At 47.4% G+C, this 23,755-nt stretch overlaps 1 protein-coding gene across 1 annotated transcript in view; it reads right to left on the reverse strand.

Moving 5' to 3' along the window:
• Window positions 1–2,526: 2,526 nt before the first annotated feature.
• The window catches only part of kirrel3l (kirre like nephrin family adhesion molecule 3, like), a 35,343-nt gene continuing 14,114 nt past the window's right edge, over window positions 2,527–23,755 (reverse strand). The window contains exons 2-15 of the mRNA XM_061081338.1: window positions 16,684–16,839; window positions 15,905–16,054; window positions 13,795–13,952; window positions 12,114–12,264; window positions 11,879–11,984; window positions 10,751–10,899; window positions 10,496–10,623; window positions 9,182–9,308; window positions 8,243–8,343; window positions 7,293–7,491; window positions 4,537–4,656; window positions 4,299–4,408; window positions 4,043–4,132; window positions 2,527–3,934 (exon numbers count right to left, since the gene is read on the reverse strand). Of these exons, the coding sequence (XP_060937321.1) occupies window positions 3,443–3,934; window positions 4,043–4,132; window positions 4,299–4,408; window positions 4,537–4,656; window positions 7,293–7,491; window positions 8,243–8,343; window positions 9,182–9,308; window positions 10,496–10,623; window positions 10,751–10,899; window positions 11,879–11,984; window positions 12,114–12,264; window positions 13,795–13,952; window positions 15,905–16,054; window positions 16,684–16,839 (2,237 nt within the window). The 3' untranslated portion in view covers window positions 2,527–3,442. The remainder of the gene's footprint in view (window positions 3,935–4,042; window positions 4,133–4,298; window positions 4,409–4,536; window positions 4,657–7,292; window positions 7,492–8,242; window positions 8,344–9,181; window positions 9,309–10,495; window positions 10,624–10,750; window positions 10,900–11,878; window positions 11,985–12,113; window positions 12,265–13,794; window positions 13,953–15,904; window positions 16,055–16,683; window positions 16,840–23,755) is intronic.

Consider the following 23,755-nt stretch of genomic DNA (forward strand, 5'->3'; position numbering starts at 1 on the left):
ATACTCCCTGAAAAGATCATTTTAAAACTTAGTATTATATATTTCTAAAAAGGTGCAATTCTTTCATTCTCTTTGGCTGCGGCGAATTTTGTACCTTTTGCCAATGAGCTCATGCTGTTGATAGCTTTAATCGTTTGGGTTTTTCTTAATCCTATATCTTAAAGGATTGTAATGTGTCCTTCAATCTTTCTGCTGCAACACTCTTAGCATCATCACTGAACATTTTTAAGCGTAGCACAGCATAGGTTTATTTATTATTTTCCGCCAGGTAGCCATTAGTCTTTTTATCCTGTTTAAAGTATAAATATCAAGCTGCAGAGTTGTATTACAATTGTATGCACCATTTCATGATAACAGAAGTTTAGCCAAATACAAAAAAGGAAAGGAAAAAAAACATGGCTAAATCCATTAAGGGGCATTTTCATATTATACTAAAATAAATGAAAGTCAGAAGCTGCCTGGAGGGGAGAAGCTGCATTAATCAATCTTAAAGCCACAGTTTGCAGTGGAAAGTGGTCGCAGCGATGTTCAGTACATCAGGTTTGTAGCTGGTCGGCTAAAACAGACAGTAACTCCAGCAGGGACCCTGGGGGGGGGGTTCTGATCTGAGACTGGAGAGATGATGCTCGAGTTGTTTTAAGATGCCTTAGGATCTGAATCTATCTGGGGCCAGGGATCAGTATTTTTAATTTTACACCTTAACAGATAGATTTTCTCAGGGTGATTGACGTCTTCTCTCACCAGGGGGGCCACAGCAAACCCACGGGGTCGTGACTCGATACCAGAGCAATGCAATGAGATTTTATTCCTGCGAGGGTTCTTAAATGTAAGATTTAACTGGGGGGGAGGGGGCAGGGTATTTTAGTCAGATCCTGGATAAGCGAACCAAAGATATGCAGAAGTATTGTTGTGCAATTCAGAATAAAGTTTCGTGGGGAATGTGGCTCAGTGGATCTTCTCTAACTCCACAGAGCCTCACGCTTCGTGTGAATGTGTATTCTCCAGAAAGCAGAGAGTAAACACAACTTACAGAAGATATTTCCATGAGCACTGTGCACCGACATGGACTCACTGTACTGTATACCCTGTCTTTGTTTGTGTTTTTATATGGTTTGATACAAAAGATTGAGGATAATAAAGGTCATATATGTGATAGCGTTACCTGAACAATTTGTCTTTGACGGAGTCCCGTTTTGTCTTGTGTTGTGCATATTAAATGTTTGTCTGGTGAGACCTTGTCCCTTCTCGCAGTGGAATTGTAATGAGCGTGTATCTCTCCTCCCTGTCGTGAGCAGCGGGTCTACCTGGGGAACAGAGGTGACAAGACAAACTCATATTGTCAGATAATACCTACCTTTGTTACAGCTCTATCCTATTACCCTACAAGATGGGCACGTCAGCGTCAGGAGGGGGATACACATACAGTGGGGGTTCCGCTTTCTCATCTGTCTTCATTAAAAGCAGCGCACCACTGGGGGAATAGGAAAATCAACATAGACAGTGCCGCTAATTTATGTATTCATCATTGTTGCTACATGGGAAGCTTTGTTTGTCGCTGTTCCTCGTGCCCAACGACGCCGCTCACGAGGCTGATTAACTCTCAGGATTCACACCAGCCAGCTCTTTATCGGAAATGGTTTTATTTAAATATAAATATGTGTACAAAGGTACAAGCAACGATAGCTCCTTTTTAGCAAATAAAATTCTGAATACATTATTAAAAGAATAAACAAACAAATGGCAATTAGTCGTGTTCCAAGAAAAAGCATAGTAACTGCATTCAATGATTGATGAACAACTCGGAGAAGAAAATCCATGGTGCCAAATAAATCAACCAAGATAAAGACATGTATATAAAGATACTTTACAATAGAGCAGCTTACACGCTGTACATTAAGGCTTATATAAAATATAAAAATAAAGACAAGCGATGATGTTTGCCTCTTCACTCTGAAGTAGACACTTGCTCTCTCATCAGGCTGCCTGGTAACAGCTTTGTGGACAAATGGCAGTACAGGCATTCATACTGAAACATCCAGGAAGTGAAATGCAACTGGGCCAGGTGCACAAACCAATGTGTCAAACATGAAATGGATATGAATATTAACGCTGAAGATTTTCACTAGACACATCATTTGCATGCAACAGAGAGAAAGTATGGGCTCAGCCATTTGTACAGATACTTCATGTTTCAGGGTAGTACTGTTTCTTGTAAACATCTTGAGACAATTTGATTGAGTTGTAAAACCTTCGAGAGTGTGTGGTCAACACCAGGACTGCCTTAAATGTCTTAACCCCCCCCCCCCACTCACTCCACCTGAGCCTGCCAAAGACGCTGCATTTATTTTCAAGCTTATTTCAAGTTCAAGATTGCCGCCATTTTGAAAACCGCCGCTTTTGATTGTTCTGGTAAAAGCCGACTCGTCATTTTACAATCGCAAAATACAGCAGAAGACAGTATCCGGAGTCGGACAGCAGTTTTCTGCGCCCACCCCGTCCCCCCCCCCTCTGTACAGTTATCACCATCTTTGGGTTTTCATGGCCTAACCTTGTCCATCTTGGTACAACACACAGTTAACACACAGTCCTTCATGAGAACGAAGGCTAAAATACACATTCTCATCACATCTCCTTCTATCCACCGGTAAGCAACACGACTTGTGAGGGGTCATCATCGGAGGAAGCTTCAGGAATACAGTTCAGGCCGGAAGTATTCCACCGATGATTCGACTCTTCTTACGTACAGTGCCTGTAGCACTTGTTGGTCAGTAGAGCTAGCCTGTTGTGCAGAATAGTTTATGTCTGTCTCCGTGTACAGCTCATTCTTTTGTTGATGATCGAGACACAAATGTGCTTAGAACTCCTATCGCATGCCAACAAAACACTGAATGAGAGACAAAAATAGCTTGTTCGTATCTCTTTTTTCTTCAAATATGTCTTAGGGGGTCATATCTTCGTTCAAAGTATTTTAGAGGTCATGTTTTTGTGTTGACACAAAGTAAACTCTGGAATGCAGGTAACCGGGCCCCCCCAGTCGTTTTGGCCACCCATATTCTCATTTGATTTATTTTCTAGTTGGCCCTCGCACTGACTGAATATCTCCACAGGTTTGAGTTGTCACACAGATAACCTGTGGAGGTATCACACTGGAATCAGAAGTTTGACTGGAACACCACAATCTGCTGAATTCTCCAGCTCAGCAGCTCTACAGTTTGCATGATTGTAGATCCTGCCGTCAGTCACAACAGGTTGGTTATCCCATAACCGAAATCACACAACTGCCCCAAAAACACTGTCCAAACGTGTCCTTCAAGGACCGTCCGAGAAAAGAAAGTCTCTGTTCATGTTAGTCCTGCCACGCACATACATTATGTGGAGGTGACAATAGTAATCTACTCGCTGCTCCCGTAATCGTCTCTTCTTCATTTTTCTCTTTTGTCCGTCAGACATGAGTCTGCATCCGTTGTGAGGGCCGGCCGTAGTCGGACTGCTGGGAGGACACTTGTGACGAGGCGTAAGAGAAGCGAGACGAGCTGGACACCTTGCTGGCCTGATCTGATTGGTCATACGCATCCACCTTCTCATAGGAAGCAGGTTTAACGTAGCTGGTGAAGGCGCGACCATAGGTGGCAGGTAAGTAGGCGGAGCCACTGTATTGCGGGTCAGTGGGATAAACGCTGGTCCCCTGCGCAGGCTGCTGCTGGGCTGCTTGCTGTTGTTCATACGAGGTTCTGCCCGCAGTGGTGGTTGCGTATCGGTGGGAGAAGTCGTAGACTCGAGGCTGTGTGGCGTGCTGACCATACATGGGGCTGGGGGAGGGCAGCTGCGATGGAGTGTAGACTGGGCGGGTGTTGGGCACATACTCGGAGAAGCCACTGCCGCGGATGTTAGGGTCTTCATGGCCGCGGACATTGTAGTAGCCGTTGGTCGGGTCCTGTAAGAGAGATGGTGAGAATAATTAATTACGGTAACATGTCTGATGACAATAATGCATGGTTGCTATTTTGAGAGCGTTTCCTTAGGTAAGTGTTTAGAGTTTTACCTTGATGTCCGATCGTTCGTCCTCCTCCTCCTCCAGAAGGTCACTGTGTTCTGTTCGCGACGTCCCGGGAGACTCGCTGCTGTTCGGAGCCTGAGGGAAGACCAAGCATTTCTGAAGATTTACTAGGACGAACAAGACCTCACTTGAAAAAGTTCTAATCGACAAACAAGCATTATATCACAGTATTAATGTGAATTTTCCCTAATCAGGAATATAGACATCTGTTATACAGAGCAAGTGGACAAATGATATTTACCATTGGCTCCTTGACATCCTCCTCGTCATCGTTGCCACGTGTAGCGTTGTGATCACTGTGAACGATTTGAACTCTGATGTCGCTCTTGGAAAGACGAGTACATCTTTTACCTGCGGGGATTGAGAAGTGTTAAAAAATATATATCAAAATCGATGTTAAAAATGATCAAAATAGCAGAAACATTGTGAATTCTGTTTGATTAGAAGAATTGGCGAAGGCTTCTCTTGCCCATACTGACCGTTGAGCTCACCTTTGCCTGTGTGCCGGCAGCAGAGGGAAACCAGGGTGATGACGCAGATGAGCAGGACACAGCCTCCACCCACTGCTCCACCAACAATTATCAACATAGGCATTGCTTCTGTAACCAGGACAGTAATAGAGGAGGGAGGGAAATGTGGGGGTAGATAGTTGTCGGGGAAAAGAGAAGGGATGAAATGAGAGATAGTGTCAGCATCAAGAGCAAACAGATCAGAGCAAAAGAAAGAAAGGGATCCATTCATTTGTTTTGCTAATCCCAGAAACGTCGGCGCCTGTATGAATTCCTCCACAGTGAGACCTGACCTGCTCACAGCAGCCGGGGCCATTGTCTCTAATCTCTCCCAAGGAAGGGTAACAAGGCCTGACATGCAATGAAGCAATAGACAGTAATCTAATTAGAGATTCCAGGAGATACCGCGGCCCATATCTCTGGAGACCCCACTCGGCTTCGTTGATGTAAATTACTGGCGAGGACCTTATTTTTGGTGTCTGCTGCAACAAAGGCTTCCACTGGCATCAGTGTGGTAGCACTACGGCCTAATTCTAAGTTCCCTTTAAGGGGCTGCAGCCTGAAACGCTGAGCTCGGCGCTTCGACAGTGACAGAGGATATGAGTCCAACCACAAACACATGTGGCTTCCTCTAATTGACTTTTGTCCCCCAATCAATATCTATGTTATGGGGCAAACATATTCATTAAAGGAACCATCTGCTGATTAAATCACATCGATTGAGGGAGTATAATTAAGATAAGCACGAGGCAGGAGCACTGCTTTCACCGGATCTGGCCCTAGCCTCAGATTGAGCGAGTTCCTCTAAAGGCCGGCGCATGCTTCTGAGTTTTCAGGGACCCGCAAGCGTAAGTTCCCTTCCGGGCCCCTTACGTGCATCGCCCAATTTTTCTAACTAGACGGCAAAGCTCCGCAAGCCTCACGGAGCCGGCAAGGCTGTGATTAATCTGCTAACTACATCTAGCCTGGGTGCCAGACGAACTTAGCCCCGCCCACAACATTTGTTGTTCGGGAAGTTCGGTCTGGAGTCGCTCCGATCAGGATCTGATCGGACCAATCAAATCGTCAGGGTGGGCTTTATACGATGATTGACAGATGATCTACAGTGACGTAATCAACCACGTCACCAGAGAGCGCTGCCTGCAGAGCTGAGATGTGTCAATGCTGCCATCGAGTCTGTTCCAGCAGACATCGACAGCGCATTCATTTTGAAAGAGGAACAGAGGAACGTGATCAAGGCATTTGTAGATCGAAAAGATGTTTTTGCCGTCCTCCTACGGGATTCATAAAAAGTTTAATTTATAAGCTGGCCCCGATGCTGCAGCCACACAAGCAGTCATATAAATAAAAAGAGAGTGGGGGGGCGCTACGCTCCTCAGCACATATGAGACAAAAAAGACACAAGTTGGGACGCTGTTGTAGTTAATGTTGGAGCAACAAGGAAGTGTAAAACGATTAGCTGCCGTTTCTCCTCCTCGCTGGCTCCTGCAGAACCATGACAGACGGATCTCTCTCAGAGCCCCGGTCCCGGGCCGGTCGCGGTCCCGGGCCGGTCGCGGTCCTGGTCGCGGTCCCGGTCGCGGTCGCGGTCCCGGTCCCGGGCAGGTCGCGAGGCTCTGAGAGAGATCCGTAGCGGGCTTCTTCACGCCGCCGCCGGCCGGGGCTCTCACAAGCAGCCCTGGTCTCCAGCTGCTTCCTGGGGGCTTTGCCTCCGGTGGATATACGAGCGGCATTAGCAGCATTTCCATTGATTTATTTAGAGAGTAAATAAACTCGTGAAACAGACAACTCACAACAACTATGCGTCGCTTGACATACGTCACATACTACGTTGCTCTGATTGGTTGTAGGTCTATCCAATTGAGCGAAGAGGCATTTTGTTTCCTGGTTCTGTTGAAACACGCCCCATAATCACAGCCCAATGGAGCGGTCTCAGACTCATATTCTGACTAGAATAATGAGTATGACAACGTCAGGCTAAACTACATCCTTTCCGGAGTCGCATTTTTACGGTTTCATGCCCGGAACCGGCGGAAACCACAGAAGATTTAGAAGAACAAATATGGACCAAATAGAAGAGCACTTGGCAGAAAAGATCCGAAACTATGACCACTAGTATAACCCGTCACTGACTGGCAGATTTTTCCGCCAGAAAAAGGCTCAGTGGAGCCGCCGTGGCGATGTAAATAAACGGCTCTTCTTCGTGTGTGGCACCAAGAAGAGCCGACTTTGACAAAAAACATTACTCCGCCTAGTGTTCTGGAGGGGAATTGCTTTGCAACACGATCAACACTTGGAAAACCATGAATGACAACGAGTCCTGCATCACACCTAGGGTTGCAAAGGGGCGGAAAGTTTCCGGTAAATTTATTCTACAGAACAATGCCACATGCCCTATCTCCTGTATGGAGACAGTTCAACCATGAAGAAGGAAAGGCTGTGTACATTTGCAAATACTGTGCAAAGACCTATGTTAAGAATGACACAAAGATGCAGAAGCATATAGTCAAGTGCCCAAAGTTTCCTCAGGGCTCAAATCAGCCTATGACAAAACAAAATGTTTATATTTATGTCTGTATATGACAAGGTAAATACAGTTAGTATAAATTATCCACAAAATGTCCAGTTTATCCCTGTTAATTCCCGTATATTCCCGTTAATTCCTTAACTTCCTTAACTTCTTAACAGGGGCTATGATGGGCGTTGAGACTTCAGTGGGTGCGTACCTTGCTCCTTCAGGGTGACCAGGGCCGTGCCGGTGCCGAAGCGGTTCCAGGCGGTGCAGTTGTAGCGCAGCTGGAAGTCCTGCGCCAGAATCTCAGACAGCACCAGAGAGGACAGGACGCCGTGGTCGCTGGTGACCGTCTGCACCGAGTACCGCCCGGAGGAACCCGAGGACAGGTCCATGTCTCCAAAGCTCCACACCTGCGGAGAGGAGCAAGAGGACGGACAACAGGGAGTCAGTCGCCTTTCTGTGATGGAATATCCTCATCTGTGAGCGAAGCAGAGTCCGGCTCAGCTGTTTCTCCTCAGATCCCTGCCCGTGGCCGAGTGAACACCGGTGTCTCCCTCTGTTCGGCTTTCTCTCTGCCGACCTCGGCCGTGCTCCTTGGCTGACACGGCTCACAGGCTCATGTCTAAGCTGCCTCCCACGTCTGCCCTGCAGGTGAGGCCTAAGGAGGGTTAGCTAGCTGCACTGTGAAATAAGGCTGCTCTCTCCCTCCTCTAGCGCAGGGGGGGGGGCCAGCGGGGCACCTGTCTCTCACTCCTCCTCCTCACACCCTCATTATCCTCTCTCAGCCCAGCGTACGTTCAGCAGGTCAGCGGGGTCAGCCGAGTGATACCTCTTGGGCCGCTAATTGAATGTGGTTTTGCTGAAACCTGCAGGAAGCCTGCCTCCTACAGCTCCCCCCCCCCCCCCCCGCCCCCCCCCCCCCCCGCAAACTCTACAATCTCTCCAGTCAACGTCTGTGCAATTACAGCTGTGAATATGTGTGTGAATGCAATTTGTGAGCGTGTGAGGTGGAGATGAGGCTGGTGCAGAGGTGTGAAGGTGGGGTCAGGGGTAGAGCTCCACCGGGGGTTTGCTCTCATGTGGGTGTGGCTACAATGAACATGGAAGCTCTCGGAAAGGGAAGTGAATGACGCACACAACACAAACAAGCAGCTCGCTTACTATCTTCTCAGGGGGGGGGCTGCTCTCCACCCGGCACTCCAGCTTGCCCTTGGAGTGCTTCACGGCGTGCTGCGTGGCGTCTGCTGTGATGATGGGTGGACCTGCAAGACGAGTCAAAGAGAGAAGAGAGATCAATTAAAAAAAAGGGATTTTAAAATTCGAATAATACATTTTAGGATTTTTTTTTTTTTTTTTTTTTTTTTCGTACTTTTATTAGGACAAGTACCTTGACAGTGAGTCTCACACAGCATGTCATACAATATTACAAGTGAAGATAAAATTAAAATAAAACACAAATGGCAGAAGAGTTATCCCAATGGGTTCACATAGTTTCACATTCAGTCTAGCTTGTCCAGTCAAATGTCAACAGAATGTTCATTTTAACAGATACATTATCACAGGTGTCCACTTTGCAAAGTAAATGTCCATCCGGAGTCGTAGGCTTGCAGTTAAACTTTCCATGCAATTCACAGCCTGGAGCCTCTGAGCCCACTGGTCCATGGTAGGTGGGTGGGGCTTGAGCCAGTTTATAATTTAAATGCTGTTTATTCAAGCGATCCCTCCAAACATCAGAGCAGGTGTCAGGACACCATCAATCAATCATTTAATCCACATTTTTTTGTATAGCCCATATTCACAAATCACAATTCGTCTCATAGGGCTTTAACATGGTGTGACATCCTCTGTCCTAGACCCTCAGCAAGAGTAAAGAAAAACTACAAAAAAAAACCTGTTAACAGGGTAAAAATACGTAGAAACCTCAGAGAGAGACACATGTGAGGATCCCTCTCCCAGGACAGACAGAAGTGCAATAGATGTCAAGTGTAGGAAAACATCATCAAGATTAAAGTTTTTTAGCAGCATTGATAGGGTAAACATTTTGAAGGACAACTTCAATACGGTATGTCAAGCAGTCCTGCCGCAATCATAACCACTCACCATTCACAGTCAAAGTGACGTCTCTTTCTGCCACTCCGATCCGGGGCACGATGGCCTTGCAGGTGTATGTTCCAGCGTCTTCCTGGGCAACAGCCTTCAGTTGCAAGGTGTTACCATTGCTGAGCACCTAGTGAGACATCCAGAGGAGGAAAAGTGAGAAATGTGTTAGAAAGAGTCGAGGGCGAGAGAAAGGAGCAAGGCGCTGAGGGAGAGAGGAGGCGGACAAAGGCGAGCTGGACCTTTATCAGCGGCCGGGCTCGGTGCAGCGGCGGCGCAGAGGTGGGCTGACCATTGTAACGAATGCCGGCGGTTTGAGTTTAATTCCATTGTGAAGAGCTTTAATCACAACATTAAGCACTGCGGCCGCCGCTGAGTGGCCGTGCAGCTGGGGAGACGCTTGTAATTAAACAGTGGGGACGGAGCTGTACCGCGGCGTGAGTGGGCGCTCGCCTCTGGAGCCGCGACGCTCGCTCACTGCTTAGCTCATTGATCCTGTCATTCCATCAAGCTGTGATTAATCCATTTACCCCCACTCTCCGTCCCCCCCCCCCCCCCTCCGCGCCCCCTCCACCTCTCACCAATTTTTTTTTATTTCAACACACTTACAGAGTAACCCAATTAATCCATTACTCGTGGCTGTGTGAGGAACAGTGGCAGTGGGTGGATTAGAAAAATGTCTGCGCCTTTTCCTCCGAGGGGCCGAGAGCGTTCACTCTTGGAGATGACAGCATCGCTTACACCACCCCGCAGCATTCTTTACTGGGGTGGGGGTGGGGGGGTTCTCCGGCTTCACCTCGGAAATTATATTAGTTGCCAGGAGAGATGCTCCTATGGGATGTCATCACTGAAGGTGTGTACGCTAAAGGACTTTTACCAGGATGAAATAAATTGAGGGTGGAAATGTCCCATTTGTTTCACCTACGAAATTGACTTTGAGGAAATGGCTTCTCAAAAGCAGTCGGGCCGTTTTAGTGTCAGAAAAGTTGCCGCGTATGTTGCAATTTGGGTGAGTCCGAGCCACACCTCGGCACACTTGTTGACTGGTTGATTGATCGATTGATTGACTAAGAGTTATGACAGCGTGTCACAATGCTGAATGAATCTGTCAGTGGACGGACAGTTTCCTGCCAGAGGCTTGAGCCCGTAGGGAACGTGGTGAGAGGAGTTGTTGAAGATTCAGCCTGAAAAAGAATGTGTGGGGGAAACGTGTGAGGGATTCATGCCTCAGGGCCATGTGTGAGTGTGCCTCTCTGGAGAGATGGTGTTGAAGCTTCACCACCAAGATGAGGTGTTGGCGAGTGTTTGTTGCCTTACCACGCTGGAGCCCTGCTTGGTCCACGCCAGGGTCAGAGGAGGGTTTCCAGTCCACGCACACGTGAAAGATGCATCCATCCCTATATCCACTGTCATTGGCTTTGGCTCCGACAGCAGTCTGGGGCCAACTGGGATAAAGCAACACAGACACAATCAATGAGAGGCTGCTTTAACAAAAAAAATTCACCTCGAGAAAATCTCAAAACACTCCGTCTGGCTAGAGTGTCCACAATGTTTGCCTCAAGTTAAACTCACATTGGACATCGACCAGGGTGCTGACGTTGGTGCTGCCCACGGAGTTGGACACCTCACAGGAGACCGGGTCTGTGAAGTAGGAGTAGTCCACCGTCACCTCCAGGCTGTCCCCGTTCGCCTCCGAGATGGGAACTCCTCCTTTGGACCATCTGGGACGGATGAATAATCACATTTTACAGTCACATTAGTTCAGGGGAGGTACTTAGCCCGGCGTGTCAGCGCAGCTATTAGTTGATTAATGGCCGCTGCCAATCACAATCAAACGCTGCCAATCAAGCAGCCCATTTAGCTCGGTGTAGTCACGTATCTGCTTAACACGTTGCTCGGTGTCTTCTCCACTTAAGACGGGGTGTTTGCAGCCAATCACGTCTTGGAATAGTTAACCAATTGTGCGGTGACATTTGAGATGTGAGTGTCTGCTGGCTCCGCGCGCAGGTTTGCCATCAGAGTGAAATATTTAGATTATATAGTCATTACCCCTGTACAACCACTGGGCAACCCATTGTCTAAATACCCCTTGTCAATGTGCCAATGAGCGTGCCATCTAGTTCTGAGTGTCATTTTATATATATATATTTTTTTTTTCATCTTATTTTATTATTAGGGCCCGAGCACTGATCAAAGGTCAGGTGAGGCCCTATTGAAATTGTAAGGATTATTATTATTATTATAATTATTATTATTATTATTATTCAGGCAAATGAATTGGCTTTTTGAGGGCTTCAACATGCTCAAATTCTTACCAAAATTTGCAGAAAGTTAGAAAGTGGTGAAAATGTACGTATTCTGGAGGAAATTTCAATGGGCGTCGCAAAATGGCTCAACTGTGCCCCTCGAGACCCCTGGAATGTGTTCACATTGACCGATCTTCACAAAAACCGATACACAGGTGTATCATAACCAGACAAACACAAAAGTCACAGGTGCAATTGGAAAAACGCAACAGGAAGCCTGCTATTTTGCATGTAGTTGTATTTTTTTTGTCTGGTTGATTGTTTCTTATGTTTACTGTATTTGTAACTTGCTCTTCCTTGAAAGGAAAAAAAAAAAGAAGAAAATCCAAAAAACACATTTGAAAAAAAAAAATACATATATATATATATTTAGATTAGAGCAAAGGATGGATACCTGTAGCCAGTGATTTCCGGATTGGCCGAAGCGGAGCAGATGAAGAGGACCTTGGCTCCCTCGGTCACAGTCTGAGGCTGGACGGACAGCGTCACAGAGGGGGGGTCTGTGCACAGGACAACACTCGTTTTAGTGACATGTATGTGTGACTTTGTTGGTTTTTTGAATGTGCAAATAGCATGCACCCTGCTCCAGGTCTGTGACGGGCATTTTCATAAGCGAGCTGGACACTCACGCTGGACGTTGATGGTGATGGATGTTTGTCGTCCAGCGGGAGCAGCTGCGTTCAGAACCCTGCAGGTGTAGGTGCGGCCCGAGTCGCTATCCTCCGGGATGATTGGAAGCATACTGACAGCCGTCTCCCTCTTCCCATCCTCCATCGGTGTCTGCAGAGACAGGGCAACAATGTTAGATGATGATTTGCTTCACGTCCCAGCAACAAGCTTTACACACTATATTTTCAAAAGAGACTCCATTACAGTAGAGGGGAGTGCTTCAAATCAGCTCAGTGTCACCAAAAGTAAGTCACTTTCCATTTGTGATCGCGCAACTTAGGAATATCGCTGTGACACTGGCGGGTCTTATTTTTTTTCATGTGTGAGCCATTTAAATTGCCATCCTGTTCTCTGGCATGGCAGTTAAATCATATATTTTATGATGCAGCAGGGGATATTGTGCTGTTCCCACATTTCTGAGAGTGTTCCCTGTCAGCGCTCCGTATTTGTCATCATCTTTTAAATCTATTTACTGCTCACAGAAATCAATACGCCTAAGTGAGGAAAGGTGTAGATTCTGAGGATATGGCTCACTGCTCTCTCACTTTCTTCCTCTCTTCCTCACACGCACACACACTGGGATGGTGAAGGAGCCTGTGTGTCTTTTGTTTTTTTTTGGGGGGGGGGGGTGGGGTTGGTGGTGACAGTGAAGAAGAAGTGTCACACGTCTTTGAGAAAGGAGCAAGGACGAGCTGAGCCTTTTCCCTGGACAGTGCGAATCAATGGAGCAGGCCTTCCACTTCCTCAGCCAGACACACAAAAAGTGTTTTCATGCTCAAATCACATCACTCCCTGTCACCCCCCACCCCCTCACCCCCCCACCCCCCCTCTCACTCGGCCAAAGCGTCCTCCGCCCACGGTCTCACTCCTTGAGGTTAGGAATTCTTTTTTTTTCACAAAACGATCTGGCCAATTAACTCCACACTCATTCATCTCCTCTCCTCTCCCCTTGTCTCCTCTCCTCTCCTCTCCTCTCCTCTCCTCTCCTCTCCTCTCCTCTCCTCTCCTCTCCTCTCCTCTCCTCCCCCCTTCTCACCGCAGCCTGTCGCCGCCTTAAATGTGGCGTTTAGCGTCCTTTAGCGTGGTCAGAGACCATGAAAGATGTGAGACACTTTCCCAGCCGTGGCTGGCTTACGCTCCGGCTCATCCCGATTGTGTTGCTGCATTGTTGTGGCTGATTTCCTCTCTGCAGAAAACTCTACTGTATGAAACACTCATGCCTGTCTGAGCTTTAGCATGCTCCAGTTATGCTCTAGTGTCGCGGCATTAGCGAGCAAGGAGGGGTGTGGGGGGCGGGGGTGAGGCAGAGGAGGAGGAGGGGTAGCAAGCTGGGGGGAGGGAGCTCGGGGGGTGTCAGGCGTGAGTGGAAATGGGAGGGGGACTGCAGGGAATGAGGGAACAAATCTTGTAAGAGAAGGGTGGTGATGGGTGAAAAAAAAAAACTCGGAGACCTCGGAAGAAGGATGAGAAAATAAAAGACGAGTGAAAGAAAAGGAGAGGGGGTATTACACTCTGAGAGAAAACATTTCTGTTTTGAACAGCTCCGCACATCTTTCTGCTCGCTGTTACACTTTGCGATATCGCGTGGGTGTTACAGAGTGAATGGCAACGCCAAACGGCAAAGATCTGTTCTCACTGTACCTTGGAATAAATGGCAGTGTCCATAACCTCGCCGTCTCTGTACCAGGTGATCTCCGCAGCAGGTTTGGCTCCCGAGGCTCTGCAGGTGAGGTTGTATGGCGTGTAGGCTTTCAGACGCACAATGGGGCCACCCTCCACCACGGGGTCTGAAGGAGGAACTGTGAAGCACAACAAACACAACCCTCAAAACAAGGACAAAAACAAAACACCATGCCGGCACAGAGCCACAGAGATGTCACACTGATTGTCAGCATGTGTTGCTCTTAGTTCAGCATCAATAAGACATAACAACAAAAGAGACACACAATATCTTCTCATGACCAAGTGCTTGTTTTAACAAGGTGGGGTTAGAGGCAGGGGGAAAAAAAACAAGAAACAAAAACACACTCAACGTTATTTATTGCCTTTCCAGGGACTAGCATTATTACTCTATTTGCTCTTACTGTTGCAGAGTGATGTTTCAACTGAATTGCTTATTTGTTCATTTATTTGCATGGTTCTGCACGCACCACTGGCAAGCCAAGCGTGCCACCCCTGATGAAGGCGTCTATCTCCCCAACCAATAAGAGAAGGCATAAACATGGGGTTTGTGCTGGCCTTTCTCGCTCCCTCCACCGAACCAATTTCACTGTGTGTATCTGAATTGTCAGAGGTCCTTCCGCTGCCGCGGCACGGACACTAATGGAATCCGAGTGCTAGGTGATTTTAATTTCCATGCCGATTCCCCTGACTGCACTCCCGCCGTTGACTCCTTTGACTGTGCAGGATTGCTTTGGTCTCATCTGGCCACAATGATTTACACACACACACACACACAGCGAGTGCACACATAAAGAAATCACAGAAAAAAGAAAAAAATACATCTCTCTTTAACATTCCTTATGTCCAAACATAAACATAAATTGCAGGTTCCTGAGTTACCTGGTTACATTTTTTTCTCAAGTTCATTTCTCTTTATGAAAATGCTCCATCAAATGCCGATGATGTTTCCAAACCAGCCGTCCTTCTGAGTGCACATCATGTAGAAGTGACAGTTTGATCAACTTTCTCTGCAGCCTCCACACAAACACGCGTGTGGCTGTGTGTGGGCCTGTGATGGCCGCGCTGCTTTGTGCTGCTCCGTGCGCTTTTGACAGTTACGACGCGGAGAGGCGAGCTGACGGACGGGGCCGAGCTGTCGGAATCAAATCGTTTGGTTGAAACGTTGCCACATTCGGCTCGTGAGCTCGATGTGCTTTTTCCTCTTCACAGCGCCCTGTGTGTCTTCACCCGGCCGCTATGAGACACGGCAAAATACACACCTAGGCAGCAAGATACTGAAGATTCTACAGCAGCCTCTGTGGTGAAAGCACTGCACTGGTTCCCTATGAGTACTTGTGGGTGGATATACAGTATGGACAAATGACAGGACTAATTAATGGAGTGATATTCCTTTACGTGCCACCAGATGCCAGCAGTGCTTTGGCGATTCCAATTCCCCCAAGGACCTGCCCAGCCCCCCCTCCCCTGCTTCTTCTCCTCACCAACACCCCCACCTCTGAACGTCTGTGTAAAGAAGTAGATCACTCACATCACGTTAATGTAAAAAGCGCCTTGCGGTTGACAAATGTTGTGGCTCACTGTAAAATGTGCTAACTGTGCAGAGCCTGACTTCCAAGCGACTACGCGAGTCATTGGTGACTGCAGCAATCACATTATCCAAGACGTCCACAGCCTTGATTATCGCTTCTGAGAGCAGAGGGGTTTCCTTTTTTTTCTTCCTGGTCGGATCTCATGGCTGAGCTTTGCTTGGTTTGAATTATGCTTGCAGGACATGATTTTTTAAGCAGGAAACTAGATTTACAACGGGCCTATCTTTGAGGGATGATAAGAAATGACTCTATGAATTGCAAATCACTTGGAAGTACGTTTCAATGAATTTTTTATTTGTCAATGTTAAGTTGTGTTTTGAAGGATTATCTTTTGGTGAGTTGAACATTTGAACGTTTGTCTACACACTCCTCTGTCCCCGTGATGAAGACACTCCCCCGATTGTTCCCACGCGCTGCCAGCCTGCAGGCCTTGGCACCGGGGCCGGCACTGAGGATCATGTATGAGCTGTGTATCTTACCTAGTACAGTGAGCTTGGCACGGTGGGAGCGCAGGCCTGCCTGTGTAGCCTGACACTCGTACACCGCGTCATCCGCCAAGTCTGCCGAATCGATCAGCAAGCTGTGCTCGCCTGATAGCGGGTCGCCCATTAAGGAATAGCGCGTCCAGCCTGCGTGAAGCCAGAACAGAGAACAGAGTCAGGGATAAACAAAACAACCAGCAACAAACACATCATGAAAAGGACGATAAAATGAACAGACTTGTGTCTCGAACAAAGACAGGAAAACGTGGCGCAGGCTCTTTAAGACCCAAATGAAAGCAAGCGGCACCTCGCTGCGCCAGGCGTTGAGCCGGGGGGGTTAGCGGCGCCGCGTGGGGCTGGGAACGCAACACGTGAGAGGGCTGCTGTGTGAGGAGTCTGTCCTTTAAGCACAGACACAATAAAGATGGGGTGGCTGAGGTCGAGAGGAAGCTTCTCTACCTTCTCTCGACTCCACCACACATTTAAATGTCAGCGTGTGACAAAAGCCAATTGATTATCCACCTTCCTACAAGACCCTTAAAATGCTAAACAACAAATTAAAGTTTGGTGTGTGCAGCAGTTGCCGGCCTGTCTGCAGTACATTGTTCTCTCACCATTCATTTGTGTAAAACCTCAGCGGTTGACAGAGAGAGACTCGGCCTCTAATGAGACCTGGCATTGATCGCGGCAAGACGGACAGAGACAGAGAGAGCAATAAACACACAGAAAGCAGTGGAGGAAAGAGGGAGACGGAAATAAGAGGTGGGTGATAATACCTGGAAGGTCTCTCTCTCCTCCCAGTGCAAGGCCATCTTTGGTCCACTGTACCATTCCCCGGTAACCCACGATCACACAAGGCAGAGTCACCGACTGACCGGACACGACCACCTGGTCCTGGGGCTGCTGGGAGAAGTAGGCTGCTTGGGTGGCTGCTGGGAGAGAGAGAGAGAAGAGAGGAAAGAAACACGGTGTGAATATCACATCTCTTCGAGTTAATATTTTTCATTATGGTAGATGGACAATTTATACTGAAGGCAGCACCCTGCTAATGGCATTTCAGACAGTGTAATGGCAGGAGGTTTCTGCAGTGCCAGCAGAGATGAAGCAAGAGGAAAACTTGCACTGTAAGTGGTGTGAAGAAAAAAAGCGAGGACTGCAGGAGAGCAGCCTCCTGTGAACTGGTCTGCTCACTCTACTGTTCTCATGGTGCTCGCTGAGAGAGTTGACAAAGCTGACGTGCGAAAATATTTTTTTTTTTCCACCTAGAAATGTAGCTTCTAAGAGGAAGAGTCAGCTGTACCTCATAACTTATTTAACTCTTTCCCAGAGACCATATGGTTCTACGCTCGCTGACATGAAGCAAACACACTTCTGGGGAGGGGAAAATCTGCCATTACTACAGCGTGCTGTTTGTAAAAAAAAAAAAGATGTTAAACAATCAAAACTCCATTAAAGCTCCCAGGGGACCCATCCGTTTAGAGAGTGCTGAAAGTCAGCGAAGACACCTGCCACTGTTTTCGCTGCAGTGTTTAAGTACAGGCGCACGGCCTCACCCGATTGGCTGGCCGGCCTTCACAGGCAAACAGAACCAGCGTGAATACGAATCCGCGGCTCCAACTGTTCGTGGCGCTATGCTAAAGATTGAGTGTTACAAACCCTACTGGTAGGAGATGATGGCAACACTCCAGAGGTAACTAATCCTCAGGAGAGGGTGGGAGGAGAGGGGGGGGGAGAGGCAGTTGGTTAGTTATCTAAGTGGGGTGTCTGTGTGAGTCTGGAAAAAGGACTTAGAAAAAAAAACCTTCCCTCATTCTCCTTCTCTCCTTCTTTGTTGCTCAGTGGAGAAAGGATGGGAAGGGGGACAGAGAAAGATAAAGAGGGTTCTATTCAGGCAGAGCTAAGCCCCCCCCCCCCCCCGAACTGCTTCTCTTGGTGGGAGCGCTTAAACAGACAGGGTTGCCCCCCCCTCCCCTCCCGGCAAAGAAAGCTGCTGAAAGGAGGGCAACATACGGCGGCCAGAGACGCGCTATTGTCCTCTTGTCCCTCTCTTTTAATAGGCCTCTTCATTTCCAATCAATCCTGCTAAATGCAAGTTTAATAGCTTTTCAATAGCAGCTTTCCCCCCCCCCCCCAGAGGGTAGCTGGGATTTTCTCTCTCTCTCTTTCTCTCACCCCCTTTTCTCTTTCCACGGCTCTTCCCCCTCTTACTCGCTCCATTCTCTCAAATTTTGTTTTCAAAGGGGGGCTTCCGAAGGCTTGTTGGCAGTGTTTATTCCGCACTCAATTATCCACTTCATCTAGGGGCTGCACCATGGACTGAACCTTGCCCATTGCCCCCCCACCCTCCATCACAGCCCCCTGCCTCTGTCACCCAACAGCACAATTACAGCCGCCAAACCGTGAGCTCATCAGGAACGTGAGCTCTCGGCGATGCAGGACGCTGTGGCTGCTGTTAGGATTTCAAATTTTTTTAGAACTATAGTCTGTGCTGACAGAATTCCAACCAAATAAAGATAGAAGCATTTCCAAATTATATTTGTACTCTTAACAATAAAGATATGAGTAGTTTTAGCTAGATATTGTGCTTTGTACAAATGATTTAATAATAACCTTTTCCTTCCTAGGGTTTAATCTACAAATTAAGAATGAACATTTCACTTGTTCTCATTTCTCGTTCTGTATTAAAGCATAATTTCCTCAGATTCATTAAACTCACATAGATTTCGAAAAGCGGTCTGATAAGTTCTGGAGGTCGGACAGAGTGACTTTGTTGACTTCATTTTGTGACATTGTTTAGTTTCGAGGATCTGAATGTTTTCACAGTCAGGTTTGTTTTGATGAAGCAGAAAACATAATAATCTTTACTCCAATTGTAAACACCTTTTGCCCGTCATGGCATCTGTTGAGTCAAGTACTTTCATGAAGTAAACAGGTTGCCGGTTTGTTCTATTTATTTAACTATAGCGTCATTGGGAGTGTCTCCCTGTTCACTTCCGTATTCCAAAAGCCAGGGGGATGGATTACGCCTGCGCACTTCCGAGGAGGGAGGAACGAAGATCTACTGTTATAAAATGGACAAGCGTCGGATGTTTGTGGCGCTCTGATACAACTAGTGTACTGGAAGCCCATTGCTTTGCTGATCCATAACCTGTTCATTGTCTCCTAAATAAATACTTTGATTGACTAAACTGAGTTTGGCTCGTCTTCTCTTAAAGGATAAACGAACACGCCTCACACTTCTGACAACTGCGTCCAAAATCCATTTTCACATGTAGCCATAAGAGTCGTTAATAGACAGCTGGACCGGAAAAGGGATCAGGGAACAATGCGTTTTAGCCCATCGATAATGTCTCCCGGCACACCATTTTTTTTCTTCAATGAGTTTGAAAAGATTATTGAGCCGTGGCTGCAGGTAGACTGTATGTGTGTCAAACACTGTGGATCAAAAGGGGCCAATTTGAGAGCGTCAATGAGAAAAGAGACGTCTTCTCGCTCAGGCTATTAGGCGTTTAGCGAAGGCTGGCATTTTCTCGTCATACCTTCAAAAACGATTTTTTTTTAAGTCGCCAGCATACTGCCATTTACGAGCCATCGAGCATTTCCATCGGCCTCCCCTCCGCACAGCGAGGTAGGGATTTTCCTCTTTGTACTTGCAACAGCACAAACATTGATTGCAATTAAGTATCTTGCCCAGAGTATCTAAATGTTTACAATGGGTAATAATTCACTGCATTGGTGGATTGTTTAGAAGGATTACATGCAGTGAATTGTTTTTCTTTACCCCTCCCACATACAATTTCACATGCTCACATACAGCAATTAACACTGTGCACACACACACATATGCAGCCGTATAAATATAGAGTACAGAGTATGCACTATAGCGAATGTCTTCACACCGTATGAGTGATTCATTGCTCTCCAGAATCCCTTATTGAAAATGCTCAGCAGAACATCTCGACTGGCTAATGACTCATGCCAGATTCCTTTAATTCCTCCTTGCCGAATTAGACAATTCTTTGACGGTGTATTAGCAGCTTAATTACATGAATACATTTCTGCACGGGAGAGAGGGAGGAACAGAACCAGACAAAGAACCAAGTGGCGGAGAGGCCGTCAGAAGAAGGATGGAGCTGTGGGTGGAAAGAGGCTTGTTCCTGATGTACTTTAGTGTCATCGACACTCGTGCACATACACAAACACACCCCACAGCTTCCCGTGTTCCCGCCAGACTCGAATGGAGGAGCTTGTTGTTGGCTGCATCTGAATCCTTTTCGAAAAAAGCAAGATTTGAAACCCCTTTGAAATCCCAACGTTTCTACAGTGGATGTGCTTTTTATTTGGCACGTTGTCCTAAATGTTATGCAGGTAAACGTGTACAATGTGAATTAGTTCTGCCGCATGTGTTGAGCTTAACGCTGCTTTAAAAGCAGTTAAAATGTCAGTCCTTGTCACAGAAATACAACATTTACTCTGTTTTTTACCTTGTGTGTGTCTGTGTGTGTGTGTGTGCGCTTTTCCATCCCCCAGTAACAAGGTCAAAACACATTTGGCCTGATACATTTTAATCCGGATTTCTCAAAATGGAATATCATTTCACGCCGCTGGATGCACATGGGGCTAAGTTTATGTGTGTGTGCATTTCTGCCTGACTGTGTGTGAGCCCTGTGTGTGTGTGTGTGTGTGTGTGTGTGTGTGTGTGTGTGTGTGTTTGCCTATCTGAAAATGTGCTATGTATGTTTATTTCAGTGTGTGTGTGTGGGTGTCTGGAATGTGTGAATGAGGGTGGGGCAGTGTTAATAGGGAAAGCAACTTGTCAGGCACTGGAGGGCACATTTAGCAGTTACTTTGACACAGTGACTTTGCTGTTTTCTGTCACATGGTCGGAGTTAAGTGCAAAACAGCCTCTCAGACTTGGACACAACCTGTTAAAGAGCTTTACGTTGACCCTGCACTCGCTCCGCTTCATCTGAACTGATAAGAGATACATTCACATCAGGAAGGATCAGGACGAGATGGACAGATGTCAGCAATGATCCGTCCGCCGCTGGGCATCTGCCTTGATAGAATTAGATTGAACCAGTCACTCTGTGTGTGTGTGTGTGTGTGTGTGTGTGTGTGTGTGTTTGTGTGTGTGTGTGTGTGTGTGTTGGTGCGCACTGAAAATGTTCATGGGTAAGTGCTGGCCATGATGCTAAAGACTGGGAAAGATAATGGCACAACAGATGACCTTTAGATAAAATGTGGCACTAACATACACAGTACAGTGCATTTACCACCAAGTCACCGCAGTCATAATCTGTTACGGCATTTTAGTAATCTCACAGACACACACACACACACACACACAGACAAACACACTAAACCCATTCCACTTGATTCCAGGCCATAAGTCAATTTAACGCAGCATTCAAAAAGTCAGGTCCTTCAGATAAAACATAAAATAACATCAGACTCTCTTGTTTGTAACAGCTCAGGCGATGCACTCTGTCCATTCCACCGTGCTTTTACAATGACACTCAGCTGCATATGTTCATTTACTCTTAAGAGGCTCCAAGCTGCGTTCGCAGAGTCTCTATTTTAGTCCTGATTTTATTCCATGTCCTCATTCCCATCCAGTGCAAAGAGTGCAACATCCAGTCCTGTGGGCTCTATAAATATAAGTGCTCTCAACTTGACTGGACAATTTGCTCCCTGCAGTAATAATTCAAAATGTTAAAAAATAGCGCCCAATATCTCCTTGCATTCTTGCCCCGGAGGTGGAGGCAAAATTCGGAGGCCTGGCTGGTGTGAGTTTTCCACAATAAGAGCCAGAGAGGAGAAAACAAGGAGGAGACACAGACCAAGAAAAAAAAAAACGGCACAAAACAGGGCAATTGGCAAAAAAGTGTCAAGCTTGGAATAAACAACCCTTTTCCCCAAATGCCATCCATTGTGCCTTGTCTAGATAAGGCTTCTAAATCGGGCTGGAAAATGCAAGCTCCATTTCTCTCTGTATGGAATTATTATCCCTTTGTTTTGAGTCAGGCTCTTTTGTCTTCCTCTTCCTGCGTGTGTGCTTGTGTATGCATGTGCGTACACACAGACAGTATTGCTGAGGTAGCTGAACCAGAGATTATGTCCCAAAGGGCACCCTGCACCCATCTCATGTTTGATTTGGCTACTAAGCTCATTAACATGAGTCCTACAGAACTTCAGAGGGCTTGAAGTGGGGGGGGGGGGGCTAACAGCAGATACCACCCACCAACTTGTGGCACCCAACACATGCACAACATGTGGAAGCGGCACGTCTGTGTTATTCTTCGACTTGGATCGTTGCACTCTTCAGTTTGTGCCTGTGCAGATGGCCTCCGCTTCCTTACCTCCGTGCGGCCGGGACTCTTTTCAATCCTTTCCCTACCACGTTGCATTCCAGCTGCCCTCCCTCCCTCCCTCCCTCCAACTCTCACTATCTTTTCTCCCATTCTGCCTTTTTGTGCCCAAATTGCAGTCTAACAGCTTTTTAAGAGCTGTTTTGCTGGAGTTTAATCCTCCTAGCCTCCCCTTTCAGCCTTTATTCCATTGTGGAAAATCTTGGCTCAGACCAGACCCTTTTTAGAGAGTGAACCCGCTCCTCCAGCCGGCCCCCCTTGCCGCACTGATGATACCCCCACCCAGGGCATTCTCTTAAATTCCTGCATGCCTCTGCAATCCAGCCCCATCCTCTCATTCCTCCGTTAAGCACTCATATGTCTACAGTCAGTGAGCCATGCTCCTTGAAATCAATGCCTAGCAGGGACCCTTTGAGAGTTATATAAGGTGTTACTAATTGTTGATTTGCTTTCTCCACGGCCCTCTCTGCCATCCCTCTGCTTCTCCAGACTCCGTGTCAGCTGTCATCTCTTGCCAGCCTCTCTCCCGTGCACTTTCTCTGCGCACCTCTTCCTCTCCTCTTTCCTGTATCCCGTGTCCCCTCTCTCTCGCTCTCTGCATCCCCGGTGCGAAAATCAAAGGGTTTTTGTGTCAGCTTGTCAACACAACACTCAAGAAAGCGGGGCAGGGGGAACAACAGGGTAAAAAAAAAAAAGAGCTGCTGCTGCACGCTCGAAAGACAGGAAAACTGAGGTAAAGTAAAAAATGGAAAAAGTGGGCTCCTGTCAGCCTCCAATTGCAAAAGGAGCCGGCCTGAGAGGGGACTGATGGAACGCTGTAATCACTCTGTCTCCGAGGCTGTCACCACCGGGTTTCTCTCTGCTGGAATGGGGCACTACACACGCCAGGGCAGCAAGGAGGCTGATCGCATGGGCAAGCAGCGGCAGAGCTTCTCCCTGGGTACCTGCTACAACAGATGCAGTGGATAGAGTAATAGAGTGGTATGCATACAGGGAGAGGAAGAAGGGAAGGAGAAAAGAGGGAGGGCGGTGAATGGGGGGCAAGAGTGCTGATGTGACATAGTCTGTGTGAGAGTGTGTGTGAATGGTTTGCGCACTCGCTGTGCTGCAGTGCCCGACAATGTGCCATAAATACACTCGTTCTTGCACTGTCGTCCCGCTCACAGACGCACGCTCACTGTCACACACGCGCTCCCGTCTCTTTAGGGTTTCCAGTGGGCACAGGCATCTCCCCGAGTATAATTCTAGCACAGCTTTTTAAAACAGCTCCCCCCCACTCTGAAGCCAGGAGCCAGAGAGCTGAGAGCTGACTCCCGGGTAGACAGATAGCAAGTGACTGGCTGGCTGGCTGGCTGGCTGGCTGGCAGGAGGACAGGAAATAAAAACGCCAATAAAAAAAGGGGAGAAAAGAGGAGGGAGTCAGTGGCGGCGGTATGAAATTGTCTGTACACATCAGCCAGCAGTGTTGACAAGATGG

This window comes from Limanda limanda, chromosome 11, assembly GCF_963576545.1.
Source record: "Limanda limanda chromosome 11, fLimLim1.1, whole genome shotgun sequence".
NCBI lineage: Eukaryota > Metazoa > Chordata > Actinopteri > Pleuronectiformes > Pleuronectidae > Limanda > Limanda limanda.